Source organism: Melitaea cinxia, chromosome 5, assembly GCF_905220565.1.
Source record: "Melitaea cinxia chromosome 5, ilMelCinx1.1, whole genome shotgun sequence".
Classification (NCBI taxonomy): domain Eukaryota; kingdom Metazoa; phylum Arthropoda; class Insecta; order Lepidoptera; family Nymphalidae; genus Melitaea; species Melitaea cinxia.
In genome coordinates this window covers 4,352,621-4,373,575 of record NC_059398.1, presented here as the reverse complement: position 1 = coordinate 4,373,575, position 20,955 = coordinate 4,352,621, and the positions used below count along the sequence as shown (strand labels likewise).

General features: G+C 33.2%; 1 protein-coding gene across 2 annotated transcripts; it reads left to right on the top strand.

Annotated features, from left to right (window-relative positions):
* The first annotated feature begins 4,333 nt into the window (after positions 1-4,333).
* On the top strand, positions 4,334-5,804 carry LOC123653422 (mitochondrial translation release factor in rescue). 2 transcript variants are annotated; one of them, XM_045589417.1, is made up of 3 exons: positions 4,334-4,443; positions 4,633-4,880; positions 5,352-5,804. In XM_045589417.1, exons 2-3 carry the CDS (start codon positions 4,673-4,675, stop codon positions 5,570-5,572), a joined length of 429 nt encoding a protein of 142 aa, XP_045445373.1. In that variant the 5' UTR covers positions 4,334-4,443; positions 4,633-4,672; the 3' UTR covers positions 5,573-5,804. The 2 variants fall into 2 exon arrangements, with proteins under 2 accessions (XP_045445373.1, XP_045445372.1); XM_045589416.1 differs by lacking the exon at positions 4,334-4,443 and having other exon boundaries at positions 4,575-4,880.
* Positions 5,805-20,955: the final 15,151 nt, after the last annotated feature.

Here is a 20,955-nt window from a genome sequence, read left to right as displayed (position 1 = left end):
CTGGTCTTTATTATTTTTAAACGGTTTTATTTAGCTCACCCCGTTTGTTTTATTTATTTTTTATTATTCTTGGGTCAAATTTAGTAATTCAAATTTCACCCTCTTCTTGTCAACCGATTAATCTGAAATTTTGTATACACTTTGGATTTTGGTGACAATACAATTATGTTTATTCATTATCATTATAAATTCAAGATGGCCGCCGCTACAAAATGGCGGATAATTTATGTTTTATTAATCCCATCATTATGGGTATCAAATGAAAGGGCTCAACAAGCAGAATACAATATACTATAAAAAATTCAAATCCAAGATGGCGGCCGCTACAAAATGGCGGATAACGTAGGTTTTATCAATCCCATCAATATGGGTATCAAATGAAAGGGCTCAACAAGCAGAATACAATATACTATAAAAAATTGAAATACAAGATGGCGGCCGCTACAAAATGGCGGATAACGTAGGTTTTATCGATCCCATCAATATGGGTATCAAATGAAAGTGCTCAACCAGTATAATCAATGTACTATATAAAATTAAAATCCAAGATGGCGGCCTCTACAAAATGGCGGATAACTTAGGTTTTATCAATCCATCAACATGGGTATCAAATGAAAGGTCTCAACAAGTAGAATACAATTTACTATGCAAAATTGAAATCTAAGCTGGCCGCCGCTACCAAATGTCTGATAACAATTTTTTATCAATCCCACCAATATGGGTATCAAATAAAAGGGCTTGACAAGAAGAATACGGTGCACTATACAACCTCAATATTTAAGATGGGCTTTGCAATAATGAAGCACTAAATGAATTAAACAGAATGCGAAATAAAAACTAAAAACTAGAAAATAAAAATAGGTAAAAAAACTTTTTAAGTTAAACGGTTTTATGTTAAACATACATTGCAATGTTTAAGATAAATGTACTAAAAACCAAAAAATAATAAAATAGATACAGTCGTGGGAATTATAAACATATGCATAGACTAGACTAAAATAAAACCGTGGGGCACGTCAATTGTCTACAAATTATCGATTTAATGTGCGATAGAAGAATCGTTTAATTTGTCGTTAAAATAGGCAGTTGGCCCGCAGACGGTGAGGAAATTACTTACTATTTTCTTGCTCATGGAAATTCCAACAGTTATACAATCCATGTAAATAAAAGAGATGTTTCAACTAGTTTATCGTTGGACATTCACACTGCTGGCTGGCGAGGAATCGTTTCACTGCTCGTAGTTTGTCTTTAATCGACAAAACATATGATAAAAGTACTACTCGCTCACCACTATGAAACCCTAAAACTCGCTTATAATCGAGCTTGCTAGCTTGTTTCCACATTCTAGCCCTACTTATCACACGTCCATCGTTGTCGGTTGAACAACTGCCTAATTATAGTGTAACATTACAAAACAAACATTTTAATCAACGATTGTAGACAATTGACGTGCCCCACGGTTTTATTTTAGTCTAGTCTATGCATATGTTTATAATTCCCACGACTGTATCTATTTTATTATTTTTTGGTTTTTAGTACATTTATCTTAAACATTGCAATGTATGTTTAACATAAAACCGTTTAACTTAAAAAGTTTTTTTACCTATTTTTATTTGAAGTAAAACTTTTTTACGCACGTTGGACTCAAAATCAAAATCAAAAATAGCTTTATTCAAATAGGCTCCAAGAGCACTTTCGAATTGTCATTTTACTTGAAAAGCGAAACTCCGTGTTCAAAAAGTAACATTAAAGATGTTTGAAATGGCACAACCCTACACTGTGACGAGAAATGGGATAGGCTAAACGAAATAGGATAAGAGAATTGATTCAGATATATCGCAGCGGCTATTAGGCCTTAAATTGGCAGAGATCATTGATTGTTGCTCGGCACTCTGAATGTATGAATTAGAAAGGAGCGAAGCCACTTGATGAAACCTACCCTTCAACCAACGCTGCTTAAAATACATTGTCGATCTGAGCAGTTTCAATAGGAAATGCACTGACAGTTAAATTCACTGGAAATCACTAGCAACTTGGACGAGATTACAAACAACGCGGTAGAGATGATGTGTAAACTGAGTTGCAGGCACTTTCCACCAATGAAATTAGTAAAGCAGTGTCGAATGTTTCTCCCGAAATCTCTCATGAGGCGGAGGTGTGAAAAACCTTCTGCACAAGCACCTTTGCCAGAACAGAAGACTCTTTCCAATGTCAGAAAGCTCCGCTTATGAAATACAAAAAATATCGTATATTTATAAGGGATGTAATCTTCCAAAACTGTTTACCAATGCGATGGAAGATGTTTTTAAGACCCTGGATGTGACGGGACATGACATCATTGTCAGCGACGAATACATTTTATTGCAGAAAACTGGAAGACTTGGCTGGAACTTAGGGAAGCTTACGTGCGGCAAGCTTTGAGAGATCCAAGCGAAACGTAAACGTAATTGTTAGTGGCCCGTTGATCAATCAATCACATGTTCACAACTAACAAATAAAACATCATCATGACATCATCATTACAGCCTATACAGTCCACTGCTGGTCATAGGCCTCTACAAGTTTACGCCAAAAATAACGTGAACTCATGTGTTTAGCCCATAGTCACCACGCTGGGCAGGCGGGTTGGTGACCGCAGGGCTGGCTTTGTCGCACCGCAGACGCTGCTGCCCGTCTTCGGCCTGTGTATTTCAAAGCCAGCAGTTGGATGGTTATCCCACCACCAGTCGGCTTTTTAAGTTTCAAGGTGGTAGCGGAACTGTGTTATCCCTTAGTCGCCTCTTATGACACCCATGGGAAGAGAGGGGGTGGCTATATTCTTTAGTACCGTAGCCTAAATAAATAAAACATAATAAATACGAATACGAACCGAATGCATAAACGAATGAATACAGTTAAAATAAAAATTATTAAGACTTTTAAGTAAATACATTTACATACACACATCTATAATCTGATTTTCAGAAACAGCTCCAACGATTTTCATGAAATTTAGTATGCAGAACAATATTTTTGGGCAATAATATCCAAAGAGGGCGAGAAAGCAGGATATTTTTTTGAAAAAAAGCTATACATATTTTACTTATCCTCGACTATACTAGCGACGACTCGACTAGTATTATAAATATTCATAAAGTACATAAAATAAACTTTGCATCGATATATCCAAACATATAGCATAACGGTGCAGAAATTGGCGGGTTTGGGAGGACTTTGACCGGTTGAACCTTGTTAAATTTCTATGAAGAGTGAATGAATGTTTAGTCCAATAGGGTACTTTCGGTAGTGAAAAAAAAATTATAAAATTTGATAAAAATTAAAATGTATATAGAAATACACTTCAATATTCTGATTTGGAATCATAAAAGCACTTTTAATCTGTATACATGTAGTAATTTCTTAAATCAATATTTAATATTCTTATTTATAATTACATTCGTTTAATATTATAAATAAATCAATAATTAACTCTGATTTGACTCATCGTAAAATTGTATAAAAAGGGTAGACCATCATTTTAAGCCAAAGAGTAAAATAACTTGCTTATACATTTTAAGCATTCATTATTATCCGAGTTGGTAACAATGTTACGCTGTTCAAAAATATCGAGAGATTGTGATAATCGCATTAGCTATTTAATTTACAAACCCACTAGTGCTTTACATTTATTTTCTTTGTGGCTTTTTAATGGAAAAATCAAGATTTTGAAGTACTTTTTCAAACAGTGGTCTGGTGTGGTGGTGACTAATTTCGTACTGAATGTATTAAAATACGGCTGTAAACTATTTTAAGCTCTATTTTCGTCATAATTATATGGTTTCAAAACGATTTAGTTATCTGGGGTTGAATTCAAACCCGCGGTAAACTGCGGAGACAAAAGTGGTGTGCTTGCGGGAGACTACAGAGTACAAAACTTATGAGATCGTGACATAAGCGTAGATAAATAATCTGGGGTTAAATCTTTAACGGGGTTAATAATATATATGGCAAAACAACGTTTGTTGGATCAGCTAGTAATTCTATAATTATAATTATACATTTATCGGTAGCAAGTTGGTAGCACAACCAAAACAAGCAATTAGCAACGTGACATGACAGTGACATACCATGATACCAGTGACCAAAGGGTATAATACCACTATACCAGTGACATACCCCATACCTACTTGATATTGTATGGCTCGGTACTTTGAGGTTATATTTTTAAAATGAAAATTTCATAAATACAAAGATCTAAAGAGGCTTTTAAGATTTATATCTTAATATTTAGATAATACTATGTCGGTTTCAAGAGCAGAAGTTTTAAAATTATATAAAAATTTAATGCTATATTCAAAATCATTGCGATTTACGGACGTAAAATACTACAAAAACAGAATATCTACTGAATTCAAACAGAATAAATCTTTAAGTAAACCAGAAGACATCACTTTCGCATTTAAGGTATAGAACTTATACTTCTTACACAAACTATGCTATATATTTGGGGCAATTCATAAACACATAACCGTTTGTAATATCTGTAAATTGTAACCTTTGCCAATATTATATAATTGCATAACACCTGTAAATAGTATAAATGAAATTTATATAATCATTTCTGCTCGTAATTTAACCATTTACATATTACAGAAAGGAGAAGCGTTACTTCAACGTGGCTCAGTTGTATAAAATGCTAAGTGGGAGGATTACTTCTGTAATTCGAAGCAGTAGAGTATTCATCAATGTATGCACGGCATCAAAACACACTATAGATTATTCTAAAGTTCCTCAAATTAGTGAGTTGGATCTGTCTGAACAATTTGTTAGAGGTGGAGGACCAGGTGGCTCAGCTGTAAATAAAAATGCAAACTGCGTTGTTCTAACTCATGTGCCCTCAGGTGATTTTGTTATTCATATATAATTTTGCTTAGGTCTAGTACAGTAATTGTAGCAACTGGTTTTGTCATTTGCAGTTGTGTCGCATGTAATACTTGTATAGACATTATTGGAGTTGGTTATGGTTAGTCTAATACATAGACACTGTTTATTTTCACCCACACCCTATTGTTCTAGTTAGGGGTTTTTGTTATTATTTGTTTTACTCATTTGCTTGTGATCATTGTATGTACATTCTAACTTAAACCTTTTGTTTTATATTATAAGTGTAGATAAGAAGTAAAAGTCATGTAAATGTTTTTAAAATTATTAGTGCGAGTACAAATAACGTGTGTAGGTATTACAAAAATTTGGAAGTTGTAAACAAATTAGAAAATCACATATATAAAGAAGTTGAAGTAAGCTTTTGGAAAATACCTAATATATATGCCTTATTATGTAACTTTTAAAAGAGAATGTTTTAAATATTTCAGGAATAGTTGTAAAATGTCACATCAGTAGATCACAAGACGAGAACAGAAAAATGGCGCGCGAGATGTTGATCGAAAAATTAGATACACAACTTAATGGCGAAAACAGTGTATCAGCACAGAAGAAAAGGTTAGCAGAAGAGAAACATAAAAAAGCAGATTATAAGAAGAAGAAAAGGGCACAATTGAAAGAAGAATGGAAGAAACGAGAGGGATTGCTTTAGTTTCTTTTAGATTTTCACTTAACAACTGAATTTTAACAGTCAATAATACATTTTTAAACAACTTATTTTCAAAAAAATTTAGTAATAATAATAGTGTTCCTTTATTTGTTAGGATATGGTATAAATGATGTGAAACTACAATCTATAAAATTATCAATTTGTAATATAACTGAAAATTTTTACTTGCAACATGTAGTTCATTATTTTTGTGAAATAATATAATGATGATGAAGAATTATGTGGACTATTCTTCACTTTATGACTTACACATTTAATGTTCATTAAAGTTTTCTAAATACATAAAATTGGTATAGTCACAAATTCATTTCTTAGTTTTATTCATAATATTTTCATAAATTGTAATAAAAAGCACTTTTTATTTAAACGTAAGGGGCAGCTCATTTTCTTAATTTTTCCAATTTTTTAATTGTTTTTGTTGTGAGTACTTGATAGCAAATTAGCAAACTACCCAATTTAATTTGAACAACCGTGTTACAACTGAATCGCAATTAAAAAGTAGAACACTGGCGAGGCATTGAAAAAAATAAATTACTTAATGACTTCTTAATATATATAAATACTAGATGACCCCTGTGTGGCTACGGTAGTAAAGAATATATCTCTTCATTTATTTCAGAAAAAATCCATAATCAAAATTAAATTAAATTAGGTGTTAGTAACAAATACACTTCAAATAAAAAAAAGAGGGTTAGTAATAATTACGTTATATAAATTACATGAAAATTTGTGGTTTCCGGTGAGACTCCCTTGCTAAAAATAGTAGTCCGCAGCGGGAGCATGGAGCTGTATCCAGCGATGAATCAATGGGGAGTCCCATCGGTCGGCCAATACACTCAGGACGGTGTTCGATGTTCCGTGCACTCGCTTCCACAGTGAGGCGCACCGCTTTCTAATGATTGCGTAGAAGCAATTAGTATGCGAATCGGCGAACATAGACGACGCACTACAGAAGCGTGGCAGACCGAACAACATCCTGAACGCGTTATTGTATTGGACGCGCAGTGCGCTGTATGCTCGCTGCGTGAAGTCGACCCACAGACTGCAAGTGTAGAAAGATAAGCTTTGAAAAGCGTCAGTTTGGCTTGTTTATTACAGCGTGCAAATCTGTGAATCAACATGTTACAACGAACAGACAGCGCCCTACGTTCTCTTTCAATGTCAACCGTATCTGACAAGTTTTCAGTGACCCAGATATTTGAATCGGTCAACTCTTCACCTGGGATCCCCCTAGTGTAATACAAGCAACTCTCCTACTCCTCGTATCCTTAGCCCGAAAAACCATGAACTCACTTTTAAGCGCGTTATATTTGAGCCCATGAGCCACTGCGTATTCCTCACATAATTTAAGCAACTTAGTCAGGGCACCGATCGACGGGCTCAGCAACACCATATCATCTGCGTAGCTTATGTTATTGATGCACGTCCCGCCTACATTGCATCCTACGTAAGTGCTGCTGAGCCCCTTGATCAGTTTGTTCATATACAAGTTGAAAAGCTTTGGTGAGGTCAACCCCCCTTGCCTCACTCCACATTCTAGCCCATACTCATCCGACCTCGAGCCAGCTCATTTAACGCAATTCCTCTGGTTGTCATACCAATATTTAAATATTGATATGACATCCGAAGGTAGATTGGTTTCACACCTTAGCTTATTCCACAATAAATTATATGATACTAAATCAAATGCCTTCGACAAGTCCAAAAAACAAGCATAGACTGAAGTTTTTCTAGCCGTGTAGTACTGCACGGTCTTTTTGAGACAGAAAATGGCACTCTCTGTGGACAGACCTGGCTTAAAACCGAACTGTAAGTCATGGATGTTAATGTTTTCGGACAGTTTTCTGTCAAGCAAACCGTCAAGCACCTTGGCTGTAACCGTAGCCAATGATACAGGCCTATAATTGGACAAGTCGGAGGCATCCCCAGTTCTGTTTTTTATAATAGGCACAACAACAGTGAACATTAATTCTTTCGGTAAGTAAGAATAGCTTAAACATAAATTAAATAACATAGTAAGCACTCGAGGCAAGTGCAGCCCCGCGTACTTTAGATATGTTCGATGCTGAGATCGTCGTGACCGGGAGACTTACCTCCGATCATTCCTTTGATAACCGAGGCGACCTCGAACTCAGAAAATTTGATAGTAAGGTCCCCATCGCGACACCCAGTATCGAACTCCGGTGACTCCAGAGGGAAGGGACACTCCACCTTAAAGTGGTCACGGAAGGCATTCGCTACATCGGTAGGATTAAACTTACCATCTACACTCACGGGGAGGCTCGACTTTGGATTAAGTTTATTTGTATTTTTCCAAAATTTGTTAAAATTTTTGTCGGCATGATTTTGTGCAATTATATCCAATTTTATTTGTTTCTCGTTATTTTTTTCTCGTTTATATATTAAATCTTGATTAATGTTAGTTACATTTATTGACGACTTTAAGTCTTTATTTTTTTTTTTTTATTATTACTGAAAAGATAAGATTAAAGCATGGAAATATTATAAATCGGATCAGTTAATATTTGATCTAAATCAGCTGTATATTAATTTGGGTTTTATTCTCTATTTAAATTGAAATGGTCAGAATAATGTGACGTTATTAATTATTTGATTTTAATTAATTATATTTAATTTTAACTAATTATAGGGAATGATATTATAATATATTAATTAATTGTAAAGAATGACATTGTAATTTAGTCTTATCATATAAGCCGATATTACAAATGATTGTAGGTATACTTTATCTATATAATCTATAATCTATAATAATATATATAAACGCGAAAGGTCATTCATCACGAAATCTCCGAAACTATAACACCTACAAACTTGAAATTTGGCAGGTAGGCTCCTTATAGGAAGTAGACATCCGCTAAGAACGGATTTTACGAAACTCAACCCCTAAGGGGGTGAAATGGGGGTTGCAAGTTTGTATGAACGTCCTATGATTTTGAAGTAAGAGACTTGAAATTTAAAATGTATGCTCTATAGATGATGAGAAGGTGTTCAAATAATATATCTTTAGAAATCAACTCCCTTTTGGGGTTGAATCGGGGGATGGTAGGTTGACTCACTCATCACGAAATCTCCGAAACTATAACACCTACAAACTTGAAATTTGGCAGGAAGGCTCCTTATAGAGTGTAAACATCCGTTAAGAACGGATTTTACGAAATTCAACCCCTAAGGGGATAAAACGGGGGTTGGAAGTTTGTATGAAAGTCCCATGATTTTGAAGTAAGAGACTTGAAATTTAAAATGTATGCCTTATAGATAATGAGAAGGAGTCCAAATAATCTATCTTTAGAAATCAACTCCCTTTTGGGGTTAAAACGGAGGATGGTAGGTTTACTCACTCACCACGAAATCTCCGAAACTATAACACCTAAAAACTTGAAATTTGGCAGATAGGCTCCTTATAGGGCGTAAACATTCGCTAAGAACGGGTTTTACGAAATTCGACCTCTAGACGGGTAAAACGGGGGTTGCAAGTTTGTATGAACGTCCTATGTTTTTGAAGTAAACGACTTGAAATTTAAAATGTATGCTCCATAGATGGTGAGGAGGTCTCTAAACAATGTATCTTTAGAAATCAACGCCCTTTCGGGGTTAAAACAGGGGATGGTACATTGACACATTCATCACGAAATCTATGAAACTATAACAGCTACAAATTTGACGTTTGATAGGTAGGTTCCTTATAGAGCGTAAACATCCGCTAAGAACAAATTTTACGAAACTGGACCCCTAAGGGGATAAAACGGGGGTTGGAAGTTTGTACGAAAGTCCTATGTTTTTGAAGTAAGAGACTTGAAATTTAAAGTGTATGCTCTATAGATGGTGAGGAGGTGTCCAAATAATGTATATTTAGAAATCAACTCCTTTTTGGGGTTAAACGGGGGTTCGGAGGTTGACTCACTGATCACGAAATCTCCAAAACTATAACACTTACAAACTTGAAATTTAGCAGGTAGGCTCCTTATACATTGTAGACATCCGCTAAGAACGGATTTTACGAAACTCGACCCCTAAGGGAGTAAAACGGGGGTTGCAAGTTTGTATGAAAGTCCTATGTTTTTGAAGTAAGCTACTTGAAATTTAAAATGTATACTCTATAAATGGTGAAGAGGTATCCAAATAATGTATCTTTAGAAATCAACTCCCTTTCGGGGTTAAAACGGGGGATGGTACATTGACTCATTCATCACGAAATCCCCGAAACTATAACAGCTACAAATTTGACATTTGATAGGTAGGTTCCTTATAGAGCGTAAACATCCGCTAAGAACAAATTTTACGAAACTCGACCCCTAAGGGGATAAAACGGGGGTTGGAAATTTGTATGAAAGTTCTATGTCTTTAAAGTAAGAGACTTGAAATTTAAAATATATGCTCTATAGATGGTGAGGAGGTGTCCAAATAATACATCGTAATCTATATATATAAAAGAGAAAGGTCACTGACTCACTCATCACGAGAACCCAAAAACAGCTGGAAGGTCCATCCATCTAGGATGGATAAAGATGAAATTTGGCAGGGAGGTAGATTATAGTTGGTAGATAATAGTAGTAGAGTAGAGAGATTTAGCGATATTCCACCGCTAAGGGGGTTTAATTGGGGTTGATAGTTTGTATGAAACATATACAGCCTGAAAATAAAACTAAAAATGTGGTGTATAGAGAGGTTTTATAAAAACAAGTATTAAATTATACTAAATTGTGCCTTTCTAAAAGTTACTCAGTGTGATAAGCATTTCAAGTGACTGAAATAAAAAAAAAATGCGTTAAACATCTTAATAGTAATGCATATCTTCATAACCACGCGGATGTAGTCGCGGGAAACAGTTAGTGTATTATAAAACAAAGTCCCCAAAAGTGTATGTGATCGATTTCCTCAAAATCTACTGAACGGATTTCCATGCGGTTCAAGGGGAAGGTTTACGGAACGGCTAAGCCAATTATAATGAGAGTTTAACTGGAAGTGTGCTGGGAAAATTTTGTGACACGCTGATTTCAACGCGGGCGAAGCCGCGGGCACAGCTAGTTTATTATATAACTTGATAAAAAATAGATGTAAATGGTTTCCTTTTTCTCAAATTCTAAAATTTATTTTTAATTAATACTATTGACGAAATCATCAAAAATCAGCCGTAAATAACTTTTTTTTTCTTCTTTTAATCTTCAATTATTTTTATTTTTGGTCATTAATTATTGTGAACACGTTGTGACATTTTGAAAATATTACGATTGTGAATTTAATGTTTTTATTATTATTTGATTGTATGAAATTTATAATAATTGTGTATATCTATTGACATATGGAGGGGCTCTCTTAATTTTATAATGTATTATAGTTTATTCTGAGATTTTAGATATTTGTTCTTGTTGTTTATTGTTTTGTTACTAATCGAAAAACTACAGTTGTTCATTTATTGACTATGTTGCACTTTGGATCTTTTTGTGTTCTCTATTTGTTATAATTATTATTACTGTTTTTTTTAATCATTGTCTTAAAGATCTAAGAAATTGTTAAATTATTAAGTTAGCCCAACTGTAAATTCTTTTTAATCTAGAATAATTTTATTGTACTAATATAATAATAATAACGTACCTATCACCTCCCCTGCTATCATGGCCCACACTCATAAATGTTTCCATAGTAGTCGTTTTAGTTTGAATTGTCAATGTCCACTGTTAGAAAAAGTAAATCAGCATACTTATCTCGGCATCGACACGCTCACTATGACACTCAACTACCGACACACGCGGGAACGCAGACTTCGTCCACAATAGTGCCACTCCTCCGTAAGATCGTCCACGGAGGATACCCTGAGAAGTGTCGACCGCTGATTTTCCCGTAAACGCGAAGTCAATGTCTATACTTCCCAGAAAGTCGATGTCATGTGGTAAGAGTCATGTCTCTTGTAAGGCAATTATATCAGAGTTTCGACAGAGTGACCTCAAGCAAGCAACAGACCGGTGTACATTTTTACAGTTGAAGCTAATTATTCTAGTTGAAACAGCCATTATTGATGTTGATCATAGGTACTCCTTGGCACTTGGCCACTTTTATGTCGTCCTTTATAGTCTATAAAACGTCTAAACGAGACTCCTTCCGGCCAGAATTCATGCTTTAAAAAGTATGTTAATTTATTTTTAGGCACATAGACTTTGTATGCGTTATATTCCTTTGGCGTTTTCATCTCAGATTAATAACCTTTTGTTTATTAATCTGAGGTTTTCATAATAACTTTTTCTAAGTCAATATAAACGTCTGTTTTATTTTTAACATAAGTTAGAATGTCATCCTTTGTCACATCTTTCGCTACGTTATAAATATACAATGGGATTCGTATGTCTGCAGCCTTAAAATTTTCCTTTGTTTCCAACAAATTTATTTTTAAATTTCTTTTTTTGTACTAATATCCATTTATTTTCTTCTTGGGGCTTCCATTCGCCGTGATTTAAAACTTGAGTGTAAGTTTTTATCTCTTGCGACCTGCGGTCATAGTAGCACGGCCCGTCTTTCGGTTTTGTAGGCAAAGGAGTAAACGACGTACGAGTCATGCTCTCGCTCGTCACTGCCATCGCGTTGTTTACCTTTTCGAACGGTTCGCTCACAGCTGACTCAATAACGTTCACCGGCGACATAGCATTATTCACCTGTTCAGTCGCTGACGTTTTTTCCTTTCTACCCTCATCATGGTGTGTATTTTCGTAACGGTTTTTTGCTTTCGGTGATAATGAGTAAACACTCTCACAAAAATCCATCTCACGACTAATAGGATTCAATCCCATAGGTCCACTGTTACATTCAAAACTTTCTAATCTACAGGCTCCCCTCTTCGGATTTATATGTCTAGACAAATTGTTTACAAACGATACTCCTTTTAGCGTTTCAATATCCTTTTTCAATTTATTTAAATCTTCCTTACTTGCACAACACTGAGAGATATTATTGATATCCTGGCGCATTTTCACCAAATCCTTAAGGATTTGCGTTACATCTACATGGTCGAAAAGAACCGGGGGTAGTTTTTGCAACTTCCGAGCAACAAATATCGGTAGAACTTCAGGATCAGCTTCCTGCAGTGTACATAGGATGTCATCTATATCTCTCAAAGTCTTCCCAACACGCTTTCTGGTTTTCATCTGCTTCGATAAGGACTCATACAATAGACGTTTAGCAGTCGTAATATTACTTTGAGAAAACGCTGTGACGCATATGCGGCTGATACTTTCTTTGTCCATTACGTCCAATTTATTACAAATGAAGGCAAGCACTTCATTAATTACTATTTATATTACATGATACACATTTTACAGTTGACGACATTTTGATAGACATGTCACCTAGCTCAGGAATTAACAACCGTCCGTTTGCACGTATCAAACCGAACTTTGATATTGTGTTTCTGAACTGATGATTGTCCCATAAAAATTCAACACAAATATCTAAATAAAAAGAATTTGATCGAAAAAAATTGTCGTATTTAATTAAAAAAAAAAAATGTTTGGGTATTTCATATCTATTTGGGCGTTAGGCACTCAGACACGGTAAACATGGTTTTTCCCGAGTAAAACCCCGATTTAGCGGAAATTTCGGGATGAAAAGGAGCCTATGTTTTGCCCCCCAACCTTTTTTGTCTTCTAATGACTATCCCATAAACCGATTCAACAAACAAACAAATGCGTTCAAACAAACAAACAAACACACAAACAAATAAACAAATAAACAAACAAACAAACTCTTCAGCTTTATAATAAAAGTATAGCTGGTGATCCGCTCCTTTTGGTCTTAGCGTGATGATATATAGCCGATATATAGAAGGTTATACCTTCCTCGATAAGTGAGCTATCTAACACAAAAAGAATTTTTCAAATCGGACCGGTAGTTTCTGAGATTAGCGCGTTCAAACAAACAAACAAACTCTTTAACTTTATAATATTAGTATAGATAATTGAGTAACCTTCTCCTTTTTTGAAGTCGGCTAAAAACAAAATTCCTACATAAACACCATTTACTTTAATATATTTGGGTTATAAAAATATTAATTTTACAAGTTTACCCTGAGTTCATATAAAAATATGGCTCGTTAGGGGACTTGTATATTGATCAGGATATATTTTGTAATAATAGCATTGCCGATAAGGTTAGAGTTGAAAAAATCTTTTTGTGTTGTTTAGTCAATTTACCGAGGAAGGCTTATAGGCCATCCCATTGTATATAAGGTTCAGTAAGTTTTTTTTTTTTTAAATTAACGTGGGTGAAACCTCCAACCAATATACTTTCAACTTCTTATAAAAAATGCTTTAATGTCTCGCTACGTATATTTTTAATCTCAGATTCTAGTAAGGTCCGATTAGGTTCTATTCTAAAATGTTAGTAGTTCTACATATTATACTTATTTCTATTTTGATGGTAGGTAATATACGTAGACGATCTTTATAAAATGATTATGTTTATATTATCCATATTGATATAAAATATATAAGTCGAGTGTGAATGATAGGGAATTGAGTGTACGTAGTTACGATGATAATAACGAGGGACAAAATTACGTGAAATTCGACGAAGGCCGGTATTGTTCCGTCCTTGACCTAAATATTCCGTTCTCTGTGGCCTATAAACCTTGCCTCATTCAAAATAGTTGAGTATTTCTACATCATAAAGCTTATTTTGAATTAACACAAATACACAAAGTCTTATTCTCAAATATTTTGTTAATGTAAGTAAAACAAATTAAAAATCGTATATAAAATTTACTGTTAGCAAAACTTTTCTTAACTTTTCTTAACTTTTTATAACTTTCAGTTTAACTTTTTCGATAAAAAGAAAATATTTCGATAAGAAGATGATATTCTATTACGGATGCCTAATTTTAAGTAAAGAAACTTTGTACCTTCCAAAGACATGAAAATTTAAAAACACAATTTATTGCTATTGAGTACAGAACTCGAAGGTTTTAGGATTTTATTGATTAGGTAGGTCGATGAGTCACGGCTTCAATTCTGTCAGTCTGTTCAGTCTTACTCATATTTCATATCAACTGCTTAACTATTTCTATATTCTAAGTAGTAGGTAAGCCATATTATATCAATTAATATAAAATGAAAATTTAAATTTGTCAAGTATTTGTCGAGCATTTTTATTAAGAATGGTATATCAATATTATGAATCTTGATAAATAAAAATAATATCGTCATTTAGAACATAAGTTTTACCTTAAATAGTTTAAGTAGGTTTTTTGAATTAAAGGTTATGGCTATATTGTGTAACATTATTATATACAAATCGAAAAAAATCGAGAAAAAACAATTTTAACAATTCGGTTCCTAATACTCTACCAGAAAAAATAAAGTCATTTTATTTAACGCCCTGTAGGACTTTAAGAACAAAAATAAACGTCTCACAATCCCCAGCTGGATGTAATTTTTGCATCGAGGGATCAGAAACACGCAAACACAGACGCCCAGACCATGACAAATATCTATATGGCTGATTCAAATATTAGCCATATGCGGGGTTTGAACTGGCGACTGCTAGCGCCTCAAGCACTTGTTGTCACCACTGCGCCAATAATTTCATTACAATACATTGGTCTAATACCAATCTCTCTCTCTCTTTAATAAAATAATTTTAATTTATAAATAATATTGGTTCGATAAAGACAAAATTACAGCTGGCTGAAAGAATTAAGTAAAAGGGCTTGAAACTGAAGGAGGCATTGTTCAAAATTGTTTAATCAAGTTTCTTTGAAATTTGTTATTGAAGATTGTAACTTTTGCTACTTTAAAAGTTTTGCGAAACAAATATTATTAAGGCAAAAGGTTTTATGTAATTGTTTACTTTTAAACATTTTTTAATATCATATCAAAAGTCAACCGTTCTAGTGGGGATCGAACCTGCATTTTCGACTGACCGGGTCGGTGCTCTAGCCAATTAAGCTATGGAACGATGTACTCGCTAGATCGAAATTTTTGATATGATGATTTTATATTCGGTCTAAGTGACCGTGGCGCCGTCTATAGTGAGTTCTTTACAGAAACCCGTAACTATTCAAAGTTTCATATTACAATGAAAATCTTTGTTTACTTTTATTCGTTTGATATTATCTAATTTAAAAAGCAGCGGAGAGCAAGGAGAGTTGCTATAAATCTCGTAGCCTCTATTTAAATGAGGTTTGTGAGATTTTTTTCCATAGGGTTGAAACGGAGGTAAGTTGAGACAGCACAAATTTGAACAGAGTTGGCAATTATGGCCACTTTTGCCACCCGTTAGCCCTCTTAGTAGTCGTTAACACACAAAATTGACATTTACGCCGTTATAAAATATTAAGTCAAGAAAATCAATAGTACATCCTCACAATAGCTTCACCCTATTTTGTTTAATTAGATATTGTATCTTAACTGTTTTATGCTATTTGTCATCTTATTAATTCAATTAAATAGTAATCAAGTTTTGGAATTAATGTACTGTCTTACGAAGTTATATCGGCTCAAATCTAGTAGCAACCGATTTTATACGGTAGGAGAGTTGAAACAGTCTGTTTCAAATGAAATTCCATCAAATATGGGGTTCTGTAGGTGTAACAGATCACGTTTCGCGTGAAAAAAAGTTCACATGTCAGAAGTGAAACTTCTTTGGCAAATTAATTTTTAAGTCTCATTTATATTTATACAAATCTAAGCTTTAGATTTTCGTTCCAGCGCCATCGGCAAAAACGTTGCTGTTTCATCAAAACGTTGCCGTTTCATCAGTAAAAATTTTACCCTCATGTGCCTAAAGAAGTTTCACTTCAAAAATCTTAGCCTATTTTAATATTTGACTTTGTTTAATTAGACGATCTACTTTGATAGACACGTTCCGCATGATTTATAATGAAAAACATTCTACGAGAAAAATATTTCGTTTCCATATGCGTTTCTTTAGTTTTACGCGGCAGTTAGTATTAATATTTCATTTTATCAAAGTTTTTATTGCTAAGAAAAATAGTGTTGCATGGTTATGCAGAAATATGTTACCAGAGTAGCTCGCATCAGTAAAATTTAAAAAAAGGCTAGGAGTTTTTCCCCTTGGAACGATTATTATTTCAAAAATATTTTAATGTTGAATATTGCTGTATGTAAGCTGTTAAAATTTTTAATCAAGATTATATATATATAAAAGAAATGAATGAATTTAAATATAATGATTTATAATTGAAATTTGTTTTACTTTTTATTTGCCATAGAAATGTTTGAATTTTATAGGTACGATGTTTTTTAAACCGGGAAAAATGGTAAAAATTATGTAAAATAACTTGAAAAAGCCCACAATAGCTTAAACTGCTAACAATGCATCATTGCACATAACTACTTGGATTAGTTATTAAGTATAGGTAGTGTGTAATCTATGATTCTGCACAGTCCTTTCCAAAGCACTCTAGGGAAACCGACAAGAATAGAATAAATTTTAAAACGAGAAATTCGTATTATCAGTGACCTTCATACATTTTTAAATTAGATTAAATATTTCTTTTAAATTAAATTAAATTAAATTGTGTAATATATATTATTTTGTATGTTTATATTTTCAACTTAATTAAATTATGCTAAAGTATCTAACAACTTCTGCCATCGGATTAAAAATAAATATAGATATATATATATGAACGTACTTAAAAAATCTTTTTAACCGACTTCAACAAAGGAGGAGGTTACTTAATTCGACCGTATATATATATTTATTCGGGGATAACTTCGTCGTTTATGAACCGATTTTGATAATTATTAATCGAAATTGGAATCCCATGAAATCGGGGTTTGTTAATTTTTTTCATCTCCTTACGTCGTATTACCTGTTAATGCAATTGAAGTCGGTTTTTTTCGTTTGCACTCTAACACAATTATTAGACCAACATATAGCGAGAGAATGAAATGGCCGCATGTGATAACTTAAAAAAAAAACTGAAATATAAACTGTTTTTTTTACTATAATAATAATTATTATTCTTTAACCACTTTATGTTTATTTCTTTTTCTAATTATATTCACATGTATAACAGATTATTTGTGTAGTTTAATGGCATATTTTTATAACAGTTCATAATATCTTTTATGCTTTAGTATTAATTATTATTTTAGAAACACTGTGCACGGTTAATTGTCTTTGCTACACTGTTTATTACATAAATTGTATTCTTTTTTGTAAATAAATAAATAAACGGTAACTTGAATACTTTGAAATATATAACTAACGATAAGAAACAATTAAATTTGTCTTTGTTGTAGTTTGCCTATTAAGAATTTCTTAAAGTAAAATTTAATAAAGTCAATTTCTGTTCCAAATTAGTTCAGTATCCTAAGCATCGCTTTGATCTCGCCACAGAATAGCGAGGTCAAATTTTCTTGTATAAAAATGTAATATAATTACTCGCGTTTCGAATAATAAGATTTGTAAAACCTTATATAAAGTAATATAGTTAATTTCTTACCCATTCTTTTATATGGTCAGTTAAATTTGTTTTTGGAGTAGTAGAATTTTATATATAGGCATATGCCTCCTTACCCCATATAAAAGATGGATCAGAGCTTAATCCACAACGCTGCTCCAATGCGGGTTCGCAGATATATAACCAACTATGAGTAACGATCGCTATCAGGTGTACTTGATAATAAACGGGACCAACGGCTTAACGTGCTCTCCAAGGCACAGTGGGGAGACTCACAACAACTGCACAAACACCCAGACCACGGCAAACATCTGTATGGCTAATACAAATGTTTGTCATGTGTGAGGATCGAACCCGCAACCGCTAGCGCAACAGCCACAAACCAGTGCCGCGTCGTTCGTTTAATAACTTATGAAAAACATCCCGCACGCACACTCGAGGTTCAAGGTCATTTAAATGCCACGAATAACCCTTTATGCAAAAATACAATCTCAATATCTGTTACATTATTATTATAGTAACATGCCGTAGGACATAACAGTATGGAAATAGCCAAAATATATTAAATGCTTAGTAGCAACGTCGGTCAGTTGTCGAACTTTTCTAACTGCGAATGTTACGGAGCTGAGGCTACCATTCAAGGATATCCAATGGGAATTCCATTGAAGTTTTAATTACAAGTATGATTGAATATTAGGTGCTAGACGTTTATAATTTGCGACCTTATATTGGAGACATATATATATGAAAATGACCTAAAATTTGGTAAGTAGTCGTGCTTGTAAAGCCAAGTGTATTAGGCAATATACTACTAAAGGAGCAAGTAATGTAGCCGATAAGAAAATATAGTCGGTAAGAAATAAAGTTTTATTTGCTTTCGCTCTCAACGTTATTTTACATTTTGTTATTGATGGCTGGCTGGCTTACGTTTCGAAATGTCGTGAAAGAACTCCATCTCAACGAAAAGTTTTTTTTTTCCTTTCATAAATATTTGAAAATTTAGGTAAAAAAGTTTTTAATATTGTTTTAGTAACTCTTTTCTTTACTTTCCTATTTTATGTTAATTAATGACTAAAAGATAACTATTAAAACCGATAAAGACAATCTTAATTGAAGAATTTTAATATCTAGCAATAAGAGTCCAAATGCAAGTTCCTTAGGATATAAAAATTGCCTAAAATTATCATCACAATATTTTTGTATAGTTCGCGTAAAACGCCGAAGGTATTTGTTTTCTAGATTAATTATCAGCTTCTATAATTTGAAAATATTAAATTCTTTTATAATTTGTCGGTAGAGTGGGTAGAGTTATACAGTAATACTCGTACCATACAGTTTTTCAGTTTTTAAGATACGAAACTGTAACACATAGATGTATGGGCATGTTACAAGGTTAACCGAACGTACCTCTAGTGACTTTTTGACTTTTGTTTTAAAAAGTATCGTATTAACTTCTAAAAAAGTTATGTCATAAAATATTTATATCATAAAAAAGAATGTTTACATTATTACCTTCATCAATAAGAGGTGTAAGTATATTATTACTTTATACAATCTTTTATGCAAAAAAAAAAAACACAAATCGGCAGAATTTGCAAATATTAATTTAGTTATATTAAATTAGTTATATTAAATTAGATATATTTATATGTTTAAAATTTAAGGGATTCCGTCTTACTGTTCTTTCTGTTGTTTGTTTTAGTTTTATTTGAAAACTTAACTGGTATGTCACTCCAATTAAAATATTAATGTATGTGAAAATTCAATGTCTTCTTAATATAGATAAATAAATAATTAGTTTACTGCTTAAATTCTTATTTAGTTTTTATTTTGTGGCTTGTCGTGAAAATGCTATAAAATAGTATCATAAAAATTGTGGTTTTTAGATAAATGCTAAATATATTGTTAACAATGTATATAAACCGATGGAACTGACTCGTAGCACGTAAAGTATTTTCATGCTGCTGTAAACTTGTAAACTTGAGCCGGCGACAAATATTAAGTTTAATACCTAAGTATGTGGCGACAAATAAAAAGTTATTTCTTACTAAAAATGGTTTAGTGTAACAAAAGCGAGACAAAGATTAAAAGATTTTATACAGTAAAGAGATTATTATTGTGTAAACTTACAACACTATTACAAATACTAAGGCGAGTAGCCCGTGACTATGGCATCTGCAAATTTTGAAACATTGCCGAAATATTAGCAGTTTCGAAGTAGTAATAGAGATAAATCCTTTTTAAAAAAACGAAAACTTATAAAAATATAATACCTATTTATATTTATAAACATCTAAACCTTATTAACTTCTTTTTTTCTGTTGTACGAGTCATCATAACGATGGTTGATCTATGAGAGATATGTATGTAATAAAATTAAAGTAGGTCCTGAATATAATTGGATCGAAAATAATTGAAAAGCCTGGGGAAAGCCTAAGGTAACTATTTTATTGATAATAATTGAAAAAAACTTTTTTCTTTTTAAATAAATAAACGCTTCAAATTCAACCCCCCCCCCCCCCCAGAAGGATTTTCTCCTGTGTCGGGGGTCTGGAAACACACACAATACATAAGTAAAAACGCACAGACAACGAAAAAACATCTTTATGGCCAATAAAAATATCTGTCGTGAGTATGAGGATCGATCCCGCGACCGCCAGCGCAACAGCCACTGTGACCGCTGCGCCAACGTGTCGTCCACTACATTTTTATTTAATTTAATTATTAATTATGGAGAAATCCATTCGTCCATTCATTTTTTTTTTTCATTCATTCTTGGCACAATTCCACGCGGACATGATTTGTACCATAAGTATCTGTAAATATTTAGATCTTAAGTTGTGAATAATAAATTAGTAAAATCAATTAACTTAACATATATCCAGGGTTTGTAAGTAATTGTGGTAATAAAATGTGGTGGAATTGC